Raw genomic sequence first — 11,730 nt, forward strand, 5'->3', positions numbered from 1 at the left:
GTCCCGGGGGGAGAGGACAAGCAGCCTGGGCACCGGTACCGGCTCGGGTGACTTTTAATCTTTTATTGCGGCCTAAGGAAGGGATGTGGGTAACTGCAGGAATCGTTAATTACAGGCTCTAAAAGGCCTTGTCCGTCAGTGATGGGTCCTTGACCATTGTGTAGATGGGGATGAACCTCCATGTTTAGGAAATAAATGTTTTGCTGTTAGTTTTTTGTTAATATACTAATTGAGCCTTTCTGTCACATAGCAATTACTTTGTTCTAGTTCCTCTGGAAAGTGAGGGATTTGATGGCCTTGTCCTCTGATACACCTTCTAAGGAAAGATACTAAGTGAGTATCAAGCATTCCATCCTAAATCCTCCTACATCCCAACTCCATTGCTGCCCATGAAAAACTAAATTAGTTTTTTGAAATAAATCTTCGAAATCTGGACATTTTGTAGCCAGCATTTTGCTTTTCTCTTTATCTCTCTCAATCAGGTTGCACTGAAGTAAAACTTTGCTGCTGTGAATAGAGCTTGTTAACATGAAACTCCCTGGAATTGTCTGCATCCAGGAGTGCTATGGAGCAGTTTTCAACATGGAGGAGAAGTTGTTACACGTGTCTGGTAACAGAAGACAGTATTTCACTGACAGGAAACTGATATTGAGTGGGGTAGCAACACCCTGGCGCCAAACCTCCAACTCTAAAGTGAAGAGAAATGCTGGAGATGGGAAAAGTATGAGAGCAGTGGTGACAGGAGGTGGAGGCTATTTTGGATACAAGCTAGGATGTGCTCTTGCCAGTGCAGGAGCTTCTGTTGTGCTGTACGACATACACAAGCCTATCTGGGAAGTTCCCAGTGGAGTAGTGTGTATCCAGGTATGATAATTATATCTTCACAGCTGTGAAAATTAGTTTGTCTGCCTTTTCACTAATGTCTTACTGGTTTTCACAACATCCCAAGGCCTTATTGCAAACTGCTGCAGATTTCAGTAACTGTTTTAACTGTGTAGATATCCCACATGATTTTTTGTCAACTGACTTTAGTATGTCTGAGATGAGGAAAACAATGAAACCTGTAAGGCCTATAGCACAGAGTGACCTTCTGCTTCCCCTCCTGACTCTGAAGTGCTCCTGGGGACCCAGTCACTGCCCTCACCTGTGCCTTAATCTAATCACCTGTAGAATGAACACAGGGGTATTATGAGGCTTAATGAATGTTTTTAAAGTCCCTTGAGTTCTATGAAATAAAAGTCTGATTATCAGCAAGTTCTGAAATGGGCCTACTTTTCAGTCCCAGGATGTACAATAAGTACAAATATATATATGCATTCCCTCTGTGCTAACCCACTATATGACAAATGCTAACCTGCAGCTTTGATTTCAATTCCAAATATATCTTCTTATGTATTACAGGCAGATGTCAGGGATTATGATGCCTTATTTGCAGCCTGTGAAGGGGCTGACTGTGTGTTTCATGTAGCTTCATATGGAATGTCAGGAAGAGAGCAAGTGAGTCCAAATAGTTTTGTTTTATTTCTGTGTGACTGTCCATACTGAGGATGAGAGACTTGATGCTGTAACACTGCATGTTAGATTTCTTCACATCACCCTGAGAGCCTGAATCCATGTCCATGCTGTTTGGTAAACTGCTCTGTGCAAACTGGTGTGCTAGCAGCCTGCCTACACTTCTCTCTTCCTAGTTGTAAAATAATTTCCTCCCCATTAGAGGCTCCACCAGCAGCCTGGGAGGGCTTTTGAGTTGTAAATGGCTTTGAAGAGTTCTGAAATGGTGTGAGGACAAAAGGGAAGACAAGGAAGGCTGCTTCCCTCCTTCTCCTTCATGTGGAAACCTTAGCTGTAAGGTCACTGGGAGGAATAAAACACAAAATAAATAATACATAATTTTATATAGCTGAATTATAACAGCAGCTTAATTTTGGCTTTTAATGGTTTGCCATTGGGTAAAAAGCTCTAAGGATGTACTTGATGTAGGACTTCAAGCCACAATTTTTATTATTGGAGTTACAGACACACACCCACACCCTTTCTTACCTTATTTAGTGAAAGGAACCTCAGTAATAACCTTAGTTGGATAGAGGAGTTCATTCAGAGATGTCCACAATTGAGCAATGCATACTTGGAATTGCTTTAGGTAGTATACTGGTCACTGAAGTGCTGCTAAAACATGGATACTTAAAATCCTGCTGCAAGATATACAATAACTGGAAATATATCTTAAGAAGCACTATGATCCTCTTTGTTTCAAGCAGGATAGTCTGTAAAGGTACAATAAAAATACAGACATGGTAAAAAAAATAATGATTAGACTTCTTGAAGTATGAAACAGCAGGCTAAGTGATCTTTTTTAAAATCAAAGTCCTAAACTCCTTATTGTTATTTGGAGACACATCCTCTATTGCAGTTAAAATATATTACTATTAAAAAATGCACAATTCTTTATTTTCCTAGTTACACAGAGAAGAAATTGAAACTATAAATGTTCATGGAACAAGATTCATCCTAGATGGTATGTATCTAACTTTGCCTCTGGGTAATAGCACATCAAAATATTGTACCACTTAGAAAAAATCAGTTGGCTTTTTTGGCACAAACTCTTTTTTTTTTTTTAAATCAAAAACTTAGATTTTTGACAGAAGACGAGGAAACAGGGGGGTTGTTATGCTCCATTCTGTTATGGGGTGTGATGGAGCCAACACTGTAGTTCAGCTTTTCATAACCATGTTTGGTCGGACTCTGTATCCACGTCAGGACCACCATTTCCAGGTGTATTTGTAGCCCTAAACCTTGTTGCTGTCTAACAGCTTGTGCACAGGTAGTGGGGCAGCCCTTGAAGCAGATGGACTTCAAGCACCTGCCTGGCTAGAGCTGCAGCCCATTTCAGCAGCCCTCCCAGAGGCCCAGTGTCAACTGACAGCACCCATATTTGGACATGCCAGATGATAAAGCACTTGGTTCTGCATTGATGTGTTCTCTTTCCATATGCTTTGGATTTTAAATCACACGGTCATAACATTTTCTCTCTCCAGATTTGACAGTTTCTCAGAAAAAGGTCATACAAACATTTTAACCATATTATTTCATTTTCCACGGAACTAATTTACTCTGTACATTGCTGCAGTCTGCAAACAGAGGAACATCACCAGACTGATATATACCAGTACAGTGAATGTGGTTTTTGGAGGGCTTCCCATTGAGGATGGTGATGAGGAAACTGTGCCATATTTCCCAATTGAAAAGGTATTTTCATTGCATTGTGTTTTCCAAATTTCTTCGTTGTCTGCTTTCTTGTTTCTTGAAAAGCCTGGAGTTTTCATGACCATGTTTTGCCTGATGCCAGAATCCAGTGCCAAGAAAGAAGAAAAAAAACTCTTTACAATTTTTCTAGGTGCTGTTCATGACCTTGACACATCAGTTTTAGGTACATTGCAGTGTATATTTCTTTGTTTCCTCTCAAGGCCTTGATTTTGGAAAATAACTGATATAGTGTCCCATTAACATTAATGAAATTCCATCTGGACATAGGGATTGTGTGATATGGCTTGGTGCCTCTTCAGCTATTTATTATTTATGTGATTTTTCTGTATCTTCCTTATTGAAGATGACACACATTCAATATAGAGCTGATATGGAAAGCAGCCTATTTTTATATGGTTTTATTGCATTTAATTAAAAAGGAGAAGATCCTACTGGGTGCTTTACAAACACCATTGGTCTTTTTCTCTCCTCCCTCCATCAAGTGCTTCAGTCTTTAAAGACGTACAGATGGATAGAGAAAAGATTGAGTAATATTTTGAATAATATATCGAGTCATATTTTCTGAGACAACGCACAATAAATTGAACAGGATAATTCAAACTAATCATAATGTCTTAATAACTTGGCTTTTGACTTTTCCATTACCTGAAAAAGAAATCCAGATTACAAAGCAGTGATCAGTTACGTTCTTGGCAGCATGCAAAGCATACATATATTTATTGCTTCTCAAATGTGCTGAAATTAATTAACTGCATTTGCCTCAACAAAAATGCTTAGCAATATGCCTGTGTTTTATCCTAAACTAATATCCACAGCTTCTGTATTTTGAGGTATTTGCTGCTGTCTTCTAAGTAAAAACGAGTGGAGACAAGATGTCCCTCTGCCCTGTCATTTCAAGAACAGATAAACCCCTATTTGCTTTTTCTCTGTAGCATGTTGATCATTATTCCAGAACCAAATCAATCGCAGAACAAATGGTCCTAGCAGCTAATGGAACTCCTCTAGCAGGTACTTTTGTCCTAGCACGAATTCCTACTGGAATTTACTTCTTCTCTTCTTGCTCTTCACTAACATCCTCTATCCTGTATCAATCCTTAGTGGACAAGATTGTCTGGCAATTATGAAATCAAGTTACTTACCTGCTCTCACAAAGGAAAATATTTTCACTTAAAAATCACTTTTAATTATTTTTAAGTTCTTGTGGTGTGCATAAAAGGTTTTAGCATGGTAGTAATGAGTTAAGTATGTTAATTGAAAGTATGAAGACAGCTATAAATTAAACAAAACCAAGTGTTTAATGTCACTGTATTATGCAACATAAGTAAACCATGAATGCTGATTGTTACCCACCCACAAGTTATATATTAAAATCTTAAGAAGCCACCTGATACTACAGCCTGGAATTACTTATTAGTGCTTCCCAAAGTTTTCCATGTTGAGGAAGCCAGTTATACACTTGGATACTTAAGCTCACCTGTGGGATACTATAACTGCCACTGCAAAACAAATTAATGTAAAGTGCAACATGATTCTATGGGACCAAGTGATACTGAGCTAAGTTTAGCTGCAGACAACTTACAGAAAAGAATCTCTTCACTTGATACTGGCAGAGGGCTATAAAGAGAAATAAAGTAATTGATGTGCATCCCATTCCAACAGAATTAGTTTTAAAATAAAGGGTTTTTTTTCTTTACTTCCTCATTTCTCATCAGGTCTTCACATCAAAGACCCTTTTCATTTTAGGAGCAATATACAGTGCCACATTTCTCAATTCAAGTAGAATGTTGTTGTTCCAGATAACCCATTTTGATCCTGGGCTATAGCAGGACTGAGTATTTTGCATGTTTTCAGGTACTGTTAAGAACAGTTATTACCAGATGATGAACCTGCCAGCTGATACACTGGGGAAGGGCTTGGATTTTTAGGATGGTCCCTGCTTTCTTCCACAGAAGTCATCAAGAGCTTCTGCAGCAGTTCTAGCAGCAGCATCTGGCTATGCCTGCTGTTGAGAATTTTTCAGCTCTGTCTTGTACTCCCAGCGAGTCACTGTTTCCCATTTTGTGTAGGATCAGTTGGTTTCATTCCACTTTCTTACTGATAATTTGCTCACTTCAGCAAACCTAAAACCACAGCTGGCACGTTCAGTCTCTGCTTTGGCACAAAACAAAAGACTGGTTAGAAAGGTTTTGAAATACCTGGTAATTTCTAGGAATCTGATGATGCTGGTAGGAATTCCCTGACTCTTATCTTGCTATTTTTCATGTTCTGATTCTGCCAACTTAATATCCAGCTCCTAATTCAGCACCTTTTGCTGTGTATTATTTTTTAAGACAGTGAAGTTAATTTATTTCAAAGTTCTACTACCACAGTCTTTGGTTCATACAGAGAGATGGTGTCATGTGAAAGTCACTTAAGAATGGTCTTACCAATTCTTCTAGGAGGTGGAATACTCTATACATGTGTTCTTCGCCCACCAGGGATCTATGGGCCAGAAGAGCAAAGACACTTGCCAAGGCTAGCAGTATGTACTTTGTTTTTTTCTTCAGCTGAATTTTCTGTGACAGCAGCATCACTGATCTGTGTTACAAACTGACTGACCTTCTTACTGGGCAACAATTCAGTTGCGTGTTGAGTACCTGTAAAGAATGTACAGGAGATTTTAAAATTCTTTTTAAAAAAATACAAACATGTGTAAGTCCAGCTTTATAATGTAAAGCTTACTATTACATTCAGGCCAGTCTATGATATTTCAAAAGTCTGTTTGCATGCAACTTACACCAGATGGCTTAAAAAATTAATGAAAAGAGATAGGGCAAAATATCTTCTTTCCAGTCTCAACTTTTAACAGCTTTCACTCTCCCAAGTTCAGGAGTCGGAAGCACCTTCTGGTACAATAGGTTACCAGAGGGCAAAGAGCTGAGCTGCTCATGTTTTACTCTTTTTCACTTGCTGTCTGTTAAATTGTAGGACTAGCCCAGTGTTTAGAATATGATCCCTGCAGAATTACATGAGTTAGTTATTTTTAAGTCATCAGTACAATGTAAAGTTACATGCAGCTTTGGGGAAAGAATAGATTGACACTTCACACAGTGTTTGTGTTTTGTGGCTGAGGTCAGGAATCACACTGAAGTCAGACAAAATATACTTTATCATCTTCTAAATGAACTCATTTTTAAGCAAATGGCAAGTGGCATTTTAGGTAACTTTGAGATGTTTTCTTTAACCCTGCCTCCAAAACATAGGGTTTATTTAATTTCTAATTAAGATTTTAAGTTTCTTTATTATGAGCCCATTTTTAGGCATGATGCAACTGTCCCATTTTGCAGTTTCTAAAATGTACCTGTTAAATGAAAAATGTGACAATTAGCATTAATTTCTGTTTTTTCCCAGCCAAAGCTGTTTGTTACATTTGATCCAATTTTCTCATTATGTTTTTATCCATTCAGAACTGTATCTTACCTTTCCATACAATATTTTATGTACCCTTGGAACAGACTTAGAATTTTGTAAATATTAGACAAGAAAGTATTCTGCACCTCATTTTAAAACCCATTTTGCCTTGGTTTCATGTTTGTTTATGTCTACAGAAGAATATTGAGAGAGGGCTACTTAGCTTCAAGTTTGGGGATCCTTCTGCTAAAATGAACTGGGTGCATGCAGAGAATCTTGTACAAGCTCAAATTCTAGCTGCTGAAGCTCTCACCCCTGAGAAGAACTACATAGCTGTAAGTAAACAATAAAAGCACCAGTTTTCATTTGACAGTGGATCCTGACACTATATCCTGTACTGTAGTAACTACTGTAGTGGTAGTAATCAATGTTTGCGTTCCAGTCCTTTAGCTTATGTTGTTGTCTGTGTTTGTAGTAGACAAATGTGCTATGAACAGTGTTGGGACCTGGCAGCATTGGCTGAGCAGTGTGTTAAGAGGTGAAATATTCAGTTCTGCAAGAATGTCTCCATTCTTGCATTTTTGTAATATAATATTTGCCATTCCTGCAAGATGAACAAAGAGTGTTTGCTATGTAAGAAATGAAACTGGAAGTTCAGGCAGATTTATCCCCTACTCCCCTGTATATAGATCCAGACTTAATGTTTGGAACTCTGACAACCAGTCCTTCCTAAACCATGTGCAAATAAAGGAGCATTTAATTGGGCTTCATCCATTTCAGAAGTAGTTTTCATGCTTGTAAACACAGTTTTTTGTTTGACTTAGAAGCACTACCCTTAAAGTATATTAGAAAGATTTTCAAAGTAGATTAACTACTTTTTCTAAAACCCTTAAAGCAAAAGGGCAGGAGGTAGCTTGGGCCTTGGTTACACAGATGGAGTCATAGGGGTTTTCATGAGTCTTAGCTAGTCCACCAGCAGCACGTCCCACCTCTTGATGTGTTAGCAGCAGCAGGTAGCTGTGGCACCACCTCCAGTGCATCAGGTAGTCACTGTGGCCATTGTCTGTAGGTACATCTGTACTAACTCATTTACCAAAACATCTTAATCACATCAACCACTTGTCCACTAATTTCATGGCACATACTGACTGAAACACATGTAGGTGGTTTGTTGGCTTGTGTGTTCACCCATGCATATTTTATGTTGCTATATTATTTTTCAGGCATTCATGAGGAGGGAGATAAAGGAATAGAAGTCAATATATATGCAGTATTATTTTTACTAACTAGTCTCTACCTCTTCAACAGAGTGGCCAGGTGTATTTCATTAATGATGGCGAAAAATTCAACCTTTTTGAATGGTTAACTCCACTTGTACGTACCATGTCTACTTTATCTCCAAACACATTAATCTCTGCCTGTACACAGCTCCAGCCTTTGTGTGCTTGTTACATTTGTTGTGTTTGCTTTGGGTGTAAGAGTTCTGTCCTGAATGTGGGTTTAATTCCTGCTCAAAGTTCAGTGTGGTTAGGGCTGTAACAAAGCCTACCTAAAGTGTTACATGAAAGCAGTTGTCTTCACTGAGACCAAAGGACCATCTACACCAGTGTCCTTGTTTGGGTTGCCATGCTTCTCACTTCTTGGGCTTGCAAGTAGCTGGTTTGGGTGGAAAAAAAAAAAAAGTAAATTCTAATGATTAATACATTATTTCCAAAAGATCATTATATCATCCATTGTATCATCAAAGCCATAGATATGGCAGGATGTTCAATAAGGTATCAAGACACCGTGACATTTTGATCTGTTACAAACTTCTTTTTCCCTTTTTTTTTTAAGACTGCCACATTTCATACTGTCTGCATGTGACATTTAACTGGAATCCCCTGAAAAAATGAACAGTAACAGCAATGATTAATTTTTCTGTTTTATCAGTAAACACTTCCACAAATATCTTCTGTATAGAAACTTTAAAACTTGTTTGAGGTTTCTGTTTTTTTCACTGCTTTTTCAATCTCTTTCAGTTTGAAAGATTAGGTTGCAGTAAACCATGGATACGTATTCCTACTTCCTTAGTTTATGTATCAGGTAAAAATATTTTATCAACATTTCTCTTTCCTCATTCCTAATTGTAATATAATGTGCTTTTTTAAATTTGTCCACAGTTTTCCTGTATAAAAATAATATGCTCTGGGCTCATCTAGTGTGCAGCAGTTGGGGGTGAAGTTCAGCTCTATCAAGTGTGTTGAAACCAGAATGATGTTATTTAAGTCCCACAAAACCAGCTTTTTTTAGGACTTAACAGATGTAGAATTTTGTGGGGTTAATGGTATGAAAATAAAAAGTCAAATGTAAAAATCTGTGACTTCATGAAATAAACTGAAGAGTATCTGCTTGGCTGCACAAGTAAATTCCTTGTTCTCCTTTATCCCATGCTCTGTCCAGAATCAATCCCCATGTGCAGTTCAGACTGAGTATTTTGTTGTTACATTTTGGTGAAATCTCATCTTTTCATTAGACCTGTCACCAACTCTCCAAACCCTTCTCACACAAGCACCCTAATTCAGGCTGGCCAAAGCATTAAGATTAAATTCAAACCCTTGTGAGCAGGTAGTCCAGTTAATGTTAATCCAGTTAATGTTAGTCCAGTTAATGTCAGCGATGATGCCCTGAGATCTTAGGTATGTGATTATCCTTCATAATCAAATAGAGTGCAAGATACACCGCAATCAAAATGGCAAAGCAATTTATTATTCTTACCTCAAGCAGAAATCTTTTGTTATGCAGCCATGATAATGGAATACCTTCATCTGATGCTGAAACCTTTTGTTGAGCTGTCCCCACTGCTGACCAGAAATGAGGTAAAGTCTCTGTAACCTGTCACAGGGCACATACATGCACAGTAATACTGAGGTGCAATTTAAGATTAAGTCAGCAGAAGGTAAAACCTGCCCAGTAATACTCCAGCCTTCTGTTTCCAGGACAGATGTATCCTTTGGGCAATCTGTTATGCTCATTACCATAATCTTGGAAAAGATAAGAGCTCATGCAGCCTGGGAGAGGCTGCTTCAGCCCCCTCCTCCAGGCCCAGTGTCCTGTATGGCTTTGGCTGGTCAGCTGGACCCTCATTTTGAAGAGATGGCTTTTGCCTGCCTCCTAAAGTACATGAACAAGTACTGAACATTTTTTGTGGATGTTTTCAAGGCTGGAATGTTCTGCTTTGCAGCCTTTACTGACTCTTTGGGCTTTCAAGATTCTCAGTGAAAATTTTTAAAGACCACGTAAAATGTCAAGAGGATGTTGATATAATGTGGGTTTGGGTTTTTTTTTTACATTTCTTTTCACTGTCTTTGCTGCCATGCACAGATTTTGTTCCAGTTTCCTCTGTATTTATGCCTTTGCATGTTGTCTTTTTTGCCCTCTAGGTACAGAACATTTCCATAACTCACACGTTTCGAATAGACAAGGCACGGAGTCAGCTGGGGTACAGCCCAGAGAAGTTTGCATTTGCTGATTCCGTGGACCATTACATTAAAACAAGACCAGAAGCCCAGAATCATCACGTCTTCCTCAAAGTTTTGCTTTCTTTAATTGTTACTTTAAGTTTGATCTTTGTTTCTTTAAGATTTGATGGCCTTTCAGTTTTGCACTTTTTTAAAGAAACACAACACTGACTTGCAGTCACAGTCACTGCTACTTGGGTGGTTCTGATCTCCACAATAGTTACTGGTACTGAGGCAATTACACAGGCTGTTATTTTAGGTTTAAAAACACAACTGTAAGATATCAGTAGCTGTATTTGAGAAAATAAAATACAGTAAACAATTTTGGCCCAATCACTGAAACACACTGGAGTCAAGACTGTTGCATCTCTTTATTTCATACCAAAAAAACAACTTTCCCAATTGGCTGCTGAAGGAAATGAGAACCTGCAGAAAGAAGAGCTATAGGCAGCCTGCAGTGCTTCACGGGTGAAGAAAATGGCTAAAATGAGGAGAAACGTTGGCCACAGCTGCTGCCACAGCTCACTGCCTTGGGGACTGAGGAGCCAGCAGAGATGGACAGAACAGACCACTGTAAATAACACACACCACCTGTACAGATGGAGTTCACACTGTGTGAATTTATATTGTGAATTAGCTGTATCACTGTATATGAGGGAAAATAAAAGTGTAGTTGAAACTTCACTGCAGTCAGTCCTCTGGCTCTGTGCATGCTGCTCCAGAACTGCTTCCCCCTGGGGTGCAGAGCCAGGGCAGCAGCTCCTGGCAGTTTGGAGGGGGGAGGGTGGATACGCAGGTACGGTTTTCCAAGAGTCAAAACTGTGTATTTCATTTAAATTGGAAGTTATTAACAGAGTTACATTAGTTCAGTGCATTTCTGTCACAGTAATCTGACACTATGGGTTGCACGAATCTTTGCTTCCTGTAGTTCTTGAGGACAATAAAGCTCAGTTTATCAGCTGAGTTTTAGGCACAGCTCTGCTTTTGCACCTCATTCGTAGAGCATGGCAGTTGTACAGAGCACGTCCCTGCAGCAGCTACAGTGAACAACGCGGTTTTTTAATTCTTGTTCAGCTAAAATGGGCCTAAAATATCGGGTGACTGGAAGGCCCCATTCCCTGCCATTTATCACGGAAACGTCCCTCCGTCTGCACCTTCCCAGCCTGTAACACGGGCAGGGAACAGCCGGGAGCAGGAGAGAGAGAGCTTGGGAGACAGTAGCTGGGATGAGACACGAGACCTGCAGGAATTACGGTCTGGAGAGGGAAGTAATCCTAGATGGATTTGGAAATTCTGGAGAGGGCTTAGCCCGCAGCTCGGTCGGCTCAGAGCAGGGCAGGCAGCGAGGGGCAGGCAGGGGCAGGGCTGCGGGTGCAGCGACTTCCAACACAGCGCGGGGAGACGCAACTTTTGAAATCAGTATTTCTGGTATTTTTAAGCCAAAAGACACGCACAGATGAGAAGGCACTTTCTCCAGCGCGTACCACGACTCTGTAATTCGGTTTTGAGGTGCCTGACCGGCAGTGACACCCGGCCCCCGCCCCGCCCGACGCCCGCACCGAGCGGCGAAAAGGAG

The 11,730-nt window shown here is 39.7% G+C and overlaps 1 protein-coding gene across 1 annotated transcript; it reads left to right on the forward strand.

Moving 5' to 3' along the window:
* Positions 1-476: 476 nt before the first annotated feature.
* LOC104393730 (putative short-chain dehydrogenase/reductase family 42E member 2) lies at positions 477-10,325 on the forward strand. Its single transcript, XM_010003243.1, has 11 exons — positions 477-864; positions 1,402-1,497; positions 2,458-2,515; positions 3,128-3,246; positions 4,197-4,272; positions 5,703-5,785; positions 6,852-6,989; positions 7,963-8,028; positions 8,676-8,739; positions 9,439-9,512; positions 10,077-10,325. Exons 1-11 carry the CDS (start codon positions 529-531, stop codon positions 10,323-10,325), a joined length of 1,359 nt encoding a protein of 452 aa, XP_010001545.1. The 5' UTR covers positions 477-528.
* The last annotated feature ends 1,405 nt before the right edge of the window (positions 10,326-11,730 follow it).

Source organism: Chaetura pelagica, unplaced genomic scaffold, assembly GCF_000747805.2.
Source record: "Chaetura pelagica isolate M959 unplaced genomic scaffold, ChaPel_1.0 scaffold138, whole genome shotgun sequence".
NCBI lineage: Eukaryota > Metazoa > Chordata > Aves > Apodiformes > Apodidae > Chaetura > Chaetura pelagica.

Coding starts and splice junctions, on each gene's coding strand:
- LOC104393730 (XM_010003243.1), top strand. CDS start 529: ATGAAACTCCCTGGAATTGTCTGCATCCAGGAGTGCTATGGAGCAGTT. Junction 4,273..5,702: donor TAATGGAACTCCTCTAGCAG/GTACTTTTGTCC, acceptor CAATTCTTCTAG/GAGGTGGAATACTCTATACA. Junction 9,513..10,076: donor CACTGCTGACCAGAAATGAG/GTAAAGTCTCTG, acceptor TTTGCCCTCTAG/GTACAGAACATTTCCATAAC.